At 39.4% G+C, this 13,231-nt stretch overlaps 1 protein-coding gene across 20 annotated transcripts in view; it reads left to right on the top strand.

The window, feature by feature from the left end:
- The window catches only part of OSBPL9 (oxysterol binding protein like 9), a 174,690-nt gene that overhangs the window by 106,487 nt on the left and 54,972 nt on the right, over positions 1-13,231 (top strand). For 3 of the 20 annotated variants that reach the window (XM_082688418.1, XM_082688415.1, XM_082688420.1), the window contains exon 1: positions 7,059-7,375. The exons of 10 other annotated variants lie outside the window; for them this stretch is intronic. Coding sequence is in view for 4 of the 10 variants with exons in the window: in XM_082688430.1 (XP_082544556.1) it covers positions 7,215-7,241 (27 nt within the window). In the remaining 6 variants the exon portion in view is untranslated. Of the gene's footprint in view, positions 1-6,994; positions 7,376-13,231 lie in introns of those variants that run through there. 7 more of the 20 variants (XM_082688429.1, XM_082688412.1, XM_082688417.1 and 4 more) reach the window with 6 other exon arrangements.

A 13,231-nucleotide genomic window follows, 5' to 3' on the forward strand; every position in this document is an offset into this window, starting at 1 on the left:
TTTGACCTTCAGTTCGCACTTACGTCATTTTCATGGTCAAGGCTCTTCTGTAACAAGGTACTTGTACTTGGTGCCAACTTGATCATAAACAAAAATGGACAATGAAATAATTTGGTACCATTTGGATTTAAGGTTGTTACTGAGATGACTCAGTGTGCGGTTACACAGATTTCTATAGGTTATCAAAATGAAAACATAGATGATTGTGCTAGATATTTTTTTAGATCCCAGTTTAAAAACCTTCATGTGGATGTATACTAATTGAGTAGTGTAGACCTTTATACTTTTTGGTTTTATGCTGTAACTTAGTTGATACTCAAAAAAATTTTATACCAAATGGCTTCTCTAGTAGTTGTTTTGGGCCAAGAAATTGGGCTATAATTGTTCTCATCTATATAAGTTTATTATGTAGGCCACTGTACACTGCATCTTAGGTGGCTATCAAATTGGAATTTCATTGCTACTGTCTTGTAATTTTATGATTTTTGCTCTTTGTCCATTGGCTTTGGTCTTAAGCCCCTAGAGAGAAGGAACATGATACCTTGTGTAAGAATATGGATGAGGGAAATAGAGAGGGCTGGTAGAAACCTCACCAGAAATGCCCCTGAATCTATGAGTAAAACATCATCATTCATAAAGGAAATGTGATAGAATTCAGGTGGAAAATCATTATTGAAGCTAAAAAAAATAATAGAGCCATTTTGAAGTCCTTTTTTTTTTTCCCCAAAATTGGATCCTTCAGTTAATTATGTACCTCCCAAATTTCTGTTACTAGACAAACACAAATTTAGTATTTAAGGTATGATTTGTTAAGCCACTTCCCTGAAGATTAGTGTTTTGAGCATACATTTCAATTTTTCAATATATAAAGATCTGTTTAATACCATTGTTTTCTCCTGCCACCTCAAGATTTTGTGTCATGTAGAAAAATAAATGTATTTTGTTTTTCTCCCTTGAAATGCTTTGTTATCCCAAGAAAATGATTGCAGTATAGATACGTCACTTTTTCCACAGGTAAAATGGTATAGAGAAGTAGCCATTTACTTGGGTTTCCTTTAACAAAGGAAAATTCCCTAAGGGTTGTTACCATTGTCTTTGGTATTACTGAGGGCAGGTGAATTTCTGGCTCCTAAGTTGGAATTTAGGATTCTAGGATTCATTTTTTTATTCAGTTCTTTTGTTCTAGTGGTGGCCCATCTATCTTGAGCTCTTGGGAAACTAAGAACAAAAAGTCCAGTTTTATAGCTGCAGAGCTCAGTCCTAGTATAAAGTAGAAAATAAAGATCATGAGGATTGAAAGAGGAAAGAATGAAAGAAAATGAGGATTGGAGTTTAAAAAAACCGTGATAATGATATAAGTCATGCTTCTAAAAAATTTTAAACTATGCGGAAGTATATAAAATAAAAACAGTAGTGTTTCCCACACCCTTTCTTTAGAGATAAACACAGTTCTCATTTGTTAACTTCCTCTTGTAAAGTTAGAGGGCATAAAAGTGGGAGCATTTAAAATGAAGAGTAATTATGTAATACAAAGCCATCTCACCCATCTTATGGCAAGGAGCTATGTACTTCCACCAAAATTGGCCACCAAAATTTTGCTGTTTTTAACTCATGTGTTTTTAATAAAACCTGCAAATTGTTTCAGGAGAAAGTTAAGTGACAGGTGCTGGATTTTATGTGTGAAAAGTGGGGAATAGTACCTAGTATAAGTTTAAAAATTAAATGGTACTAAAAGGCTCATGCATTAAAACAACAGCGTTCTGTCTCTCTGCTTTCTCTGTTCTGCTTGCTAGACTAGCTGTTTTCAGCCTTTTTGTTTATACTGCTGATTTCATACTACAGTACCTGACATTTTATTCTACTCAAGAGACCTAATTAAGCACCTAATGCATATCAATCCCAGTGTAGAGGAGATACTACCGATATATTGGTGAACAAGGCAGTACACTATCATAGCCATTATGAGGTTTATAGAGGGTGTTTGTTTTAACCTTGAATAAAATAATTCTTCAATTTGATAATGCATTGAGAACTGCAAATAAAACAAACTTTTGGAACATGGTCACCTTCATCATGAGATGATAAGGACTGCTTCTACCATAGGACAAGTGGTATTTTTATTCCATATGGCCTGAGTGTCTATGTGGAAATTTATTGGCTAACTTTAGTTTTGAGACTTCCAGGTACTGATCAGACAAAATAGTAGAGCTACATATCCTCCTTCCAAGAGTTGTCTTTTAATGTTATCCATTCCAGTCATTTGGCCAGAGTTACAAAGCAAATTCATAAGGAAACTATGGATTTTTCCTCTTAATTACTGCCTTTTTTGTGCTACCAAAAGTATTTGTTGTCTCTGTGAGGTGACACCAGAGAAAAATGTGATTTATAGGTAAACATTACTGGGCTCTCTAGCAGAAATAATATTTTTGAAAGTAATGCATGAATTCTATTTGGTTAAAAAAGTTTTTCATCTTAATAGCTGTAGGTAAATGTGGCCTATTTTTTGCTTGACTTTTGCCAGTTGAAAGACCACCTCACCCTGAATCTTAATATTTTTATTTGTGGCCTATTTTTTGCTTGACTTTTGCCAGTTGAAAGACCACCTCACCCTGAATCTTAATATTTTTATTTTTCTCAGGTTGTTTTTGTACTTCTTAGTCATCCTACTGTATTCTTCTTTATCTTGAACAAAAGCAGAAACAAGCACTAATATAATTTAATCATGTAATAGCCTTAGTTGTGTAGTCCAAAGAGAAGTATTGAAGATTTTCTTTTTGATACATAGATTGGAAATCAGCTGTTATATATGGGTTTAAGACATTGGTCACTTAACTTTCTTCTGAAGTAAATTACTGCTCAAGTTGCCAAATTTGCTTAAAAGTCCTATAATTTCTTGGGATAAATTGGGTAAAGTTGCCTCATAGTGTGCAGTTACTTTTCATATTAAATGCTACATCTTGGGGTGCTTGGGTGGCTCAGTGGGTTAAAGCCTCTGCCTTTGGCTCAGGTCATGATCCCAGGGACCTGGAATCGAGCTCCCCTCTCTGCTCAGTTGGGGAGCCTGCTTCCTTCTCTCTCTCTGCCTGCCTCTCTACCTATTTGTGATCTCTCTCTCCGTGTCAAATAAATAAGTAAAATCTTTAAAAAATAAAAAATAAATGCTACATCTTTATGCATACTAACATTATACAAGGATTAGGAAAATGAGAACTATATGTCTATAACAGTTACCTCTGCATGAAACTGTGAAAAGGTAAACTTTGCACTTTAGCTGTGACCTCTTTATTTTATTTTTTTTTTTAAGATTTTATTTATTTATCGGGGGGGGGGGAGGGAGCAAGCACAGGCAGACAGAATGGCAAGCAGAGGCAGAGGGAGAAGCAGGCTCCCTGCTGAGCAAGGAGCCCAATGTGGGACTCCAACCCAGGACGCTGGGATCATGACCTGAGCCGAAGGCAGCTGCTTAACCAACTGAGCCACCCAGGCGTCCCAGCTGTGACCTCTTTAAATGGGTAACTAGAACATAGAGTTTTATATATGCAGTTGAAGACTCAGTTGTATTAAGAGGCCATCATAAATAATATACTCTTATTGTCATCACCCCTAATCTTTTTTTTTTTTTTAACACAAAGTATTATTTGCTTCAGGGGTACAGGTCTGTGAATCATCAGTCTTATACAAGTCACAGCACACACCATAGTACATACCCTCCCCAATGTTTATAACCCCAGCCACCCTATCCCTCCCCTCCAACCCCAGGCAACCCTCAGTTTGTTTCCTCAGATTAAGAGTCTCTTATGGTTTGTCTCCCTCCCTGGTCCCATCCTGTTTCATTTTTTCCCTCCCTGCCCCCCATGACTCCTTGCCCTCTTTTTCTGATTTACTTATTTTGCTTAGCATAATCCCCTCTAGTTCCATCCACATCATTGCTAATAGCAAGATTTGGGGTTTTTTGATGGCTGCAGATTATTCCATTGAGTATGTATGCATGTATGTATGTATGTATGTGTATGTATATGTTATATATATGTGTGTGTATGTATACACCCCCCCATCTTCTTTATCCACTCATCTGTTGATGGACATATAGGTTCTTTCCATAGTTTAGCTATTGGCCATCACCCCTAATCTTAACACTTAAGCCTATTAATAAAAACCAGTGATAATTGGGTCTGCTAAATTTTACTAGAACTTTACTATTTACACTATTCTATAAAAAATGACAATGTATTAGATTTTGAAACTGCTGATTCATGATGATGATGATGATGATAGGTGATGAGGAAGACACTTTAAAAAAAAAAAAGATTCTTTGGTAAGCACTGTTAAATACGAAGTCACTGATGACCCCTCATGGGTCTCTCTGTCTAGTTGGGGAGATAAGCACATGAAGGACCTGGTAAGCAAGAACGATATAAATAAGTATTACATCTTTTATGGACTCAAATAGTTTATTATATAGACAGAATTAGAGATGTAGATTTTTTTCCCCTGGCCTGGAGAACTGCTGGATCAGCCAATATTGAATTACATCTTTTAGGCAGCTCAGGCACAAAATTAACTCTTGGAAATGCAGATATTAAAGGAAAACTTTAAAAGATATTTGTGGAAATTGTTAGACATTGACCTTGTCCATTTGGCAAAATTAATGTATTTTTCTACATCATTGTTTATGGTTTAATTGATATTTATCATATAGTTGATGTTTATTTTCAGAACCTGTTACCATAGGAAATCCATTATTGAGCACTAATATGTACCAGGCATGTGGCTAAATATTAAGGATATAATGTTGAACAAAATAAGATCCTTTCCTTATTAAGTTTACAGTCTAGTGATAAACATTAATAAAAGAATAATGCAGTTAGATAGGAAGCAGAAAAGTGGTTGGTGGAATTGACTGCTGGGGGGCCATTAGGGAAATTTGGGGATGACAGAAATGTTCTAATTGTGGTGGTGATTACATGTGTGCATACATTTAACAAAGTATATTGAATGGCACATCTAAAACATGTTTTATTATATGTAAATTATTCAATAAGGTTAATTAAAGATAACTCAAATACACATAAAATTATAGCTGGGATAAGAAGAAGAATTGCAGGGGCACCTGGGTAGCTCTGTCAGGTTAGGTCAGATCCCTGAGTCCTAGGATTCACTCCCATGGGAGCTTGCTTTTCCCTCTACATCTGCTTGTGCTCTCTCACTATCTCTGTCACTATCTGTCTCTCTCTAAAATAAGTAAATAATCTTAAAGAAAAAAAAAAAAGAATTGCAGGAGTCATGAGAACATATGACAGGGGCCATGAGAATATATGATAGGAAGAATTCACATATGTAGAATGGACAAGATGATGAATAGATGTAAACTGAAGAGGATTGGTATCATAGGAATAATGTAAAAGACAGAAATAACAGCCTTTGCAAGGCCCTGAGGTTGAAAAGTCCATAGCAAATTGAAGAAACTTGAAAAAAGGTCATTGTGTGTAGTGCAGTAAATGAGGGAGTGGGAGGTGTAAAATGGAGCTAGAGAATAAGTAGGGCTAAACTTTGTAAGCCATATTAAAGACCGAATTGTATCCTAAGCACAGTGGAAAGCAGTTGAAGTTATTTAATTGGTTGTGGTAGGGTGTGATGAGGGAGTAATGAAATTGGCTTTGGAAACCAACTACTGTGACTCTAGTGTTAAGAATGAATTGGAGGAACTAGTGTGGATTCAGGAAGTTTACTGCAGGAGGCCCAGACCTAGGACTGAGTGGTCATAATAGAAGTGGACAGAATGGAGAATGTATTAAGGAGGTGAAAATGATGGAACTAGATGGACTGAATATGGAATGAGGGAGGCATCATAGACTGCTAGGTTTGTGGTTTGCATATTACAGTGGACAATAGTGGTTTTCATTTACTGATACAGAGGCAGTACTGGAAGGCCATGCTTTTGAGGAGCAGATGTGGCAAGAAGAGAGTGCATTTGGTATTTGGGCATTTTGAAAAAATTTACATAAAACTGTAGGTATCTTTAACCTGGAGTGCAGCAAGCATTTATTGAGCCTTCCGTGAGGTGCAGACCAGGCTAGTTGTAGGGGTTAGTTAATAGAGATACAAAAATTAGATGCTTGGGAAATTAGAGTTGCAGATGTATAAATGACCAGAAAAATAGTTAAGATAAAGAAAAGGAGATTGTTCTCCAGAGCAGTAAGTTAATTATTTATGTCTATGATTCCCTGCATTTTGGGTGAGTCTCTGTTAAGGTCCTCTATGCCCGAATTTTTTATCTAATTTGAAGTTCTGCCATTTAGTTTCTTGAAGCCAATATGGACTTGGCGTCTTCACAAGCCACCTACATGCCTTATGAAGCTGTGGCATAACACCAGACCCACGAAGTTTCCCTGATTAATAAAACAGGGCACCCATGCTTTTGTTTACTGAGAAAATATCCTCCCCTCCACACCCGCCCCACTCGACACAAACAACTTTCCGGAAGTAACCAAAAGCAGTTATCCAGATGAAACTTGGTTCCACAGCTGCCAGAATTTTAGGGACAGTGAATTAAAAGTCGGTGGGTGTAGGTGAAGCAGTTTTTCGTCTTCCCGGGTTGCCACGTTATCGGAGTTCCCGGGGCTGAAGTTCTGAAGCCAAGCAGAGCTCCCTTCAGCAAGGACCTCCCTTTCCTCGGGAGGGCGTGAGCTCAGCTGGCAGCAGCTGCAGGTCAGGAAGCACAGGTCCTGGTGTGGGCTTGGGTGCCCAGCCCACTGCCCCCTAGGTGAGCCCTGGGCTCCCTGAGGTGGGAGCCGGGGTTGGATCTGGACAGGGCAAGCTGGGCTTTCCCGGGCCCACCCGCTGCTGCCAGCCCCTCCCGCTCCCCTCCCACCCCCGCGGGTGGCCCACTCGCTCCCTCTTCTCCACCCAAAATTGGCCTAACGGCCAATCGTCAGTCGCTACCCTCCTCTACAGCAGGTGACCTATGGCCAATCGCCAGGGGTTTCTTTGCCAGGAGCTGCCAGGGCCGGCCAATCGGTGCGGTCCCTAGGCCCAGGCTGGGGGTGGGGCAAGGGTGTGGGGGCGGGTGGGGGGTGTCCCGGGGGACAGGCTAAACCTGAGTGGATCGACTTCACTGCAGTGTGGGGGATACGGCCCGAGGGAGAAAAAAGGGGTGCTCGGAAGCGGCCCCCGACTCCCTCCCCTGGAGGCACAGAGGGCGGGGGCCTTGGCGAATGGCTTTCTTGCTGGCCACTTGCGGAGTGAGTAGACCCTGAGGGTCTGGGAAAGGGGCCGGCCCCCACCCCTGAGTCCCCGGGGTCCCTGCTAACTGGCCCGGCCGGGCTGTGGCCGCGAATGTCGCTCTCTCCCGGCCTCCTTTCCGCTGCCCTCTGGGGTGAGTAGGACGCCGTGGCCGCACAGGCCCTCTCTTCTTGGGGAGCTCTCTCACTTCTTCAGCCAAGATGGGTTGGAGGGTGAGGCTAGGGGCCTCCAGTTTCACGGAGAGGTCATTCGCCACCAAACCAGACTGGAAGAGGGCATCTCTTCCCCTTTTTTACATTTTTGTGGAACTCACTTTCCTTTTCGAAAGCTGTCTCAAGCTATAAACACAGAAGTTAAGCTTTCCCGTAATGTGAAAGCTTAATTTTGACCATTAATAGAGTCTCCAGTTGCAGGCCAAACATTTTCTGTTTTATTTTTGGCACTGTGTTCTTCAGCCTGGCGTAGTATTTTTGTGTGTAATAATAATAGGTGCTATTATTTGTGAGTCTGTGTGCGGGGAGGGGAGTGGTTTCACGCTTCTTGAGTAGCTTGTGCAAGAAAATAACTGAAAACTTTGGAATAGTGTGAGGTTCTCCTAAAAACTGGAGGGAAAGGTTTAGGTTCTCAGCACAGCTCAGTTGTGGAAAGTTGAGTATAATGTATAGAAAGCCAGTTTGAATCATGCATTTTTTTCAGCATTCATACTGTACTTCAACAAGTATTTTTGTTACGAGGGAGAAATGTATTAAAGCAGAAAACTTTTTGCTCATTTGAAGTAATACTTGGTTTTGCTTGTCAAATTGTTTGCTTTTAGCCGTGTTCAGGAAATTAAAAACAAATCAAGTAATTATTTCTCCTAGTTTTTAGCAGAGTTTAGGGATGTAGTCACAGTTTTAAGAGCTTTTGTAGTGAAATTTAAATTGGAAAGTCTAGTCCACTGTGTGTGAATCATCTTTCAGAACATTGCCTGTATTGAACTGTGATAAAGCCCTTTAGTGAATATTGTCAACATCTCATTTTCTTAAAAGCTTTTTTTTTTTTTTAACTTTCCTTTTTGTGCAGCCCAGCCAGAAGCAACTTACGTAAAAATACTGTGTCACCTTTCCTAGCTCAGGGAAGACAGAAGCCACCAAAAATCAGACTTTTAGTCTGAGAGCTTAAATGAAAAGAATTATTGCAGAGAAACCAGATTGGTTTCCAAAGTGTCCTGAATTTGTTTTTGACAGAGATGGCATTATGCTTGAAGTACCCCTCAATAAATACTAGGCTGGTCACATCCATTTCGATATTTCGTAAGTTCTAAGTGGTATTTTTTTTTAGTGCAAAAATAGTAGTAATCGTAGTAGTAGTAATCTACTCAAACATCCCCAGATGATAAGAAGATGAACAGAGAATTTAAATTTGGTTCAGCCAGGAAAAAACATTGCGATCCAGCCATATTTGTTGGTTGGAAAATCAAGCAGTTACATGGTTTGCAGTCTATTGCCCGAGAAAGATAATATCAGGCTTTTATTCTGGAAAGCAAATTCTAGGGTATCCCCTGGGATATATCAAGTTTTATTAGTATCTAGACCTTGTATGGAGTGATAACTGATGTTTGTGAGGATTCTATAGAAGAAGACAGTTTTAATGATTACTATTATGTAGTTAGCCTACAGATTATATTTAGGAAGATTTTTCAATAAAGATTTAAAGTATCTCTCCTTAAGTAATTGAAGTTCCACCATACGGTGGCAGTTAGTCATTGAAAGCTATTTTCTATCTTTCTTATTTTCCATGTCCAGTCACCAGATCTGTTATATTTGCCTTAGTAATATCTATTTGATTTATCCTTTTCCCATGAGATAATAGTTTAATTCAAGCCTCATCATCTCTACCTAGACTTTTCCTTCTAACTAGTCTTACTCCTACCTATCTTTATCTCCAATCAAATCAGACTGAGTCATTCCTGTGCTTCACAGTCTGTTTTTAATCCATTTGCCAAAGTCAGCTGCCTATCAGGTCCTTCAGGACCCTTCACAACCTGGTCCTAATTTCTCTCTCTTTAGTCTGAACTCAGCTGCAGGTGCTCTACCCAAGCTATCCACTCCAGCACTACGAACTATTAATCATGTAGAACATGACTTAGCCTCTCAGCTCTTTATCCTTTCACAGCCTTTCCCCTCTTGCTTGGAACTAGAATTGCTGAGAATTCTAGCAAATGATAAACCTCCAGTTCTTCCTCAATTTAACATACACTTCATATGTTAACTTTTTCTTTAACGTTTTCCTACAGGCAGAGCCATTTAGAGTTACTGTTGACCTTTGTGTGCTACTGTAACACTTTGTTAATCTCTCTATGGACAGCATTTCACCAGGTTGTATTGTAGATTTTTTGTTCACGTGTCTGATTCTTGCATTATACCCTAACCTCTAGAGGTGAGAGGTCTTTACTCATCTTTGTATCTCCAGGGCCTTTGTCTGTAGTTCAGTGCTTGGCACATAGTAGGTACTCACTGAATGCTTGTTAAATGATGAAAATTTGTGACTTAATGATGTACTTAGTGTGCAGACCTTTATTTCACTTGTACTGGAGTTAAGAAAACTAAGGCCCCAAGCTCTCTGGTTGCTACCACACCTAAGACATGGGATTGGAAAAAATGCTTAGAAACAATATTATAAATGGTGAGCAGATTCCCAGGCAAACTCTCTCTGCCCCCCAATCTCTGTGATCTCTAATATGGTTTAAAGAATACTAGCACTAATTAGTTCTACTGTAGTTAGTATTATAGGAAGTCAGAACATGTTGCTTGGAAGGGGTGAAATTTGAGCTCATTCCAGATTAGGTAATGAAATTATATTTGCTGTTTCTTTGAAGACCATGGTAGTACTTGGTACATAACAGATATTCAGTGAATATTTGTGTCATGAAGGAATGGTTGGGGGGTGTGTGTGTGTGAGAGAGAGAGACAGAGACAGAGACAGAAACAGACTTGGCCTTTTACATTGGAATTCATTTATTTCTGGAGATACCTCTAAGAACTTCGCTTTGCTGTATTTACCAGGCACCCAATTTTGTTTTTTCCAAAATGTGCCACTTCATTCAAGTTATCCTGCTTAACTTTGTTGGTTTGTTTGCATTCTCTGCATTCCAAAACATATTTTAAAATCTCGTTGTATTGATATTTCTCACTCAGTTTCAAGGTTACATTAAATGATAGAGTTTGCTTGTGTTAACATTCTTTGTCTTACTGTGCAGGACTTGGCTTCAGTAGGAACCTGTAAGTTCTTGTTTTTATTTAAATGAAATTACTACTTTTATTAGAGTAAAGGAGTGGACTCCAGGTTTTTCAAATGCCCTAAGGTATTTACTCACCTGAGGAACATGGTTATTTACCTGGAGATACTGGCTTCACAGACTCCTAAAATTGGAAGGATCTTAAAGTTTAATATAACCTCTACCAATTTTTCTTTTTTTTTTTTTTTAAATATTTTATTTATTTATTTGACAGAGAGAGATCACAAGTAGGCAGAGAGGCAGGCAGAGAGAGAGGAAGGGAAGCAGGCTCTCCGCTGAGCAGAGAACCCGATGCGGGACTCGATCCCAGGACCCTGAGATCATGACCTGAGCCGAAGGCAGCGGCTTAACCCACTGAGCCACCCAGGCGCCCCCCCAATTTTTCTTTTTAAGATTTTATTTATTTATTTGAGGTTAAGGAGAGAAGACAACTCCCTGCTATGCAGGGACACGGCTCAATCCTGGGTCTCCAGGATCATGACCTGAGCTGAAGGCAGGCACTTAACTAACTGAGCCACCCAGGCACCCCTAACCTCTCTCTATTTTTATAGTGGAGAAAACAGTCTCAGAGAAGTGACTTGCCCAAGGTCACACAGTTAAAGACCAGAATAACTAGGATTAGAGCCCAGTAATTCTTGCTCTTTTGACTCTAGGGAGAACTTGGGTGCTACCTTGCTGCTGCTCTTCATCCATTGCTCTCCTCTGTCCCCAAACCTTAGTAATTTTTCCAGTTCAGCCACTAATTTTTATTTCCACTAATTCTTATTTCCTTTCAGAGTCAGCATCTGGATATGAAAAATAACCATCTTTTTGTGGAAGATATTGTTCCTCATTTGGCTTCCTTCTGCTTTCTAGCCTCTTTGCGCTTATACTGACTCTTAGCCTGCGAGTATGCTTTTTCTGGTTATTCTCCATTTTCCTGCAGATTCCTTCTTTGCCATTCTTTGCTCTTTGCTCCAGGAGGCAAACCTTTATAGCCATGTCACCTGAAGTTCTTTCTCCTTTGGATTCTGGTTGGGGTTAGCCAATGGGAGGCAGTGACAGAAGATGGAAGGAAGAAAAGAGAGAACTCTTGGGGTATTTATTCCTCTTGGTCTTCTGTTTTGATGTGTTTTGAGCAGTGGCTATGTACTATAACTAGAGTGTCCTTTGAGTACCTCCAGGTGGTCCATGGTAACAGTTTCCTTCCTTTTCCTCCAGGCTTAGAATGGTGAAGGCTTCCTGCTGTTCCTATTTCCTGGGTACCTCAGCATCCCTTGTTAGTTTACCTAACCCTGCTTTCATTTCTGTGGCCACTTCATTAAAGAGAAGTTGTACTATTCTATTTCATTATGCTGTTTCCAGCCTCCATCCACTGCTATAATACTTTCCCCCTTACATTTCTGTCCACATCTTGTACTTCACAATGATGTCTCTATGAAACCTTTCTCATCCCTTCAACTTTGCCCTCTGTTCTCTTAGCACTTTTCTTATAACTCTTATTTTACCATGCTTGAATCAGTTATTTTTAGACAGATATTTTATCTTCTCTTAGAGATTTGAAACTCCTAGGGTATAGTCTATAGCTGATTTGTCTTGGCATCCCACATGCATCCAGCACAGTGCAATAGTCAAAAGAGATACCCGATGAATAAATCATTATTGTAACACTGAATTCCAGCCCTAGAGCAGCAGTACAGGTTTCCCCTGCTATTCGAAATTAGAGCATTCCTGTGAAAGCTTTCCTAAGTCAAAATGTTATAAAGCGAAGAAACAATTACCATTAATTTATATGAAAAGATTTTTGAGCCCTCCCAGGCCCTAAAAATAACCTCTTGGGCTTTTATAACACCTTAGGATGTCTTGCTAATCGATACACAAAAAATTAAAATAAAGTACAAGTGCTCACAAAGTTCAAAGCTATGGCAGCTTACAGTGGAGATGCTGTGTGTAATTTCCAGAGAAGGAGCTTGGTGGTGCCACTCTTGATTGTGGTATGGTACTCTACCTCTATAACAACTTGCTACAAAACAAACGCTGAATGCTTTTTTTTCTTTTTGCCCCCCACCTTTCAGCAGATAATCCTGTCCAGATTTCTTTTGGTTAGTGAAAGCAGGTACTGATGAAGATCTTTAGTAAAAGCAAAGTGGTAACACAAACTTTTGAAAGTTGAGGTGAACCTGCATGTGTAAACTGCTCATGAGAGGAATTGACTTGAGAAGAATGAGTTTTTAGAGGGACAAGTCAATTGTCATTGCTTGGTCTTGCTTCTTGTACTGCCTGTACAATATAGTATCCTCCCTTTTACTTGGTTTCTTTTTTTTACTTAAAATTTTTTAATTGGCCATAAGAAAGTCAGCATCTGTACTTGTAATATAATAAATCCTTTAGGGTAAATGAGTTGTTTATACTTTTTTCGTGAATACACAGAATGATAATTTCTTTGATTACTTTAAGCTTAAATGCTAGCAGATAGGCACATTTCAGAATTCCTTAGGTCATTAATTTACAAAATTTTCACTACAAAACAAGCACTGGCCTTGGGGATACAGTTAAGAACAACAGTAAGTCCTGCCCTGATATATTCTAGTTAGGTTTAAACCATCTTTGTAGATTACTGACCACAATTAAACAAAACTAGGGTAATTTTATGTACACTCTGGTGGAGATGGCAAAGGGAGAGGGAGAGGGAGAGAGACTCTTAAGCAGGCTCCACACCCAGCACAAAGCCTG

This window comes from Mustela nivalis (genome assembly GCF_964662115.1).
Source record: "Mustela nivalis genome assembly, chromosome: 10".
Taxonomy (NCBI): domain Eukaryota; kingdom Metazoa; phylum Chordata; class Mammalia; order Carnivora; family Mustelidae; genus Mustela; species Mustela nivalis.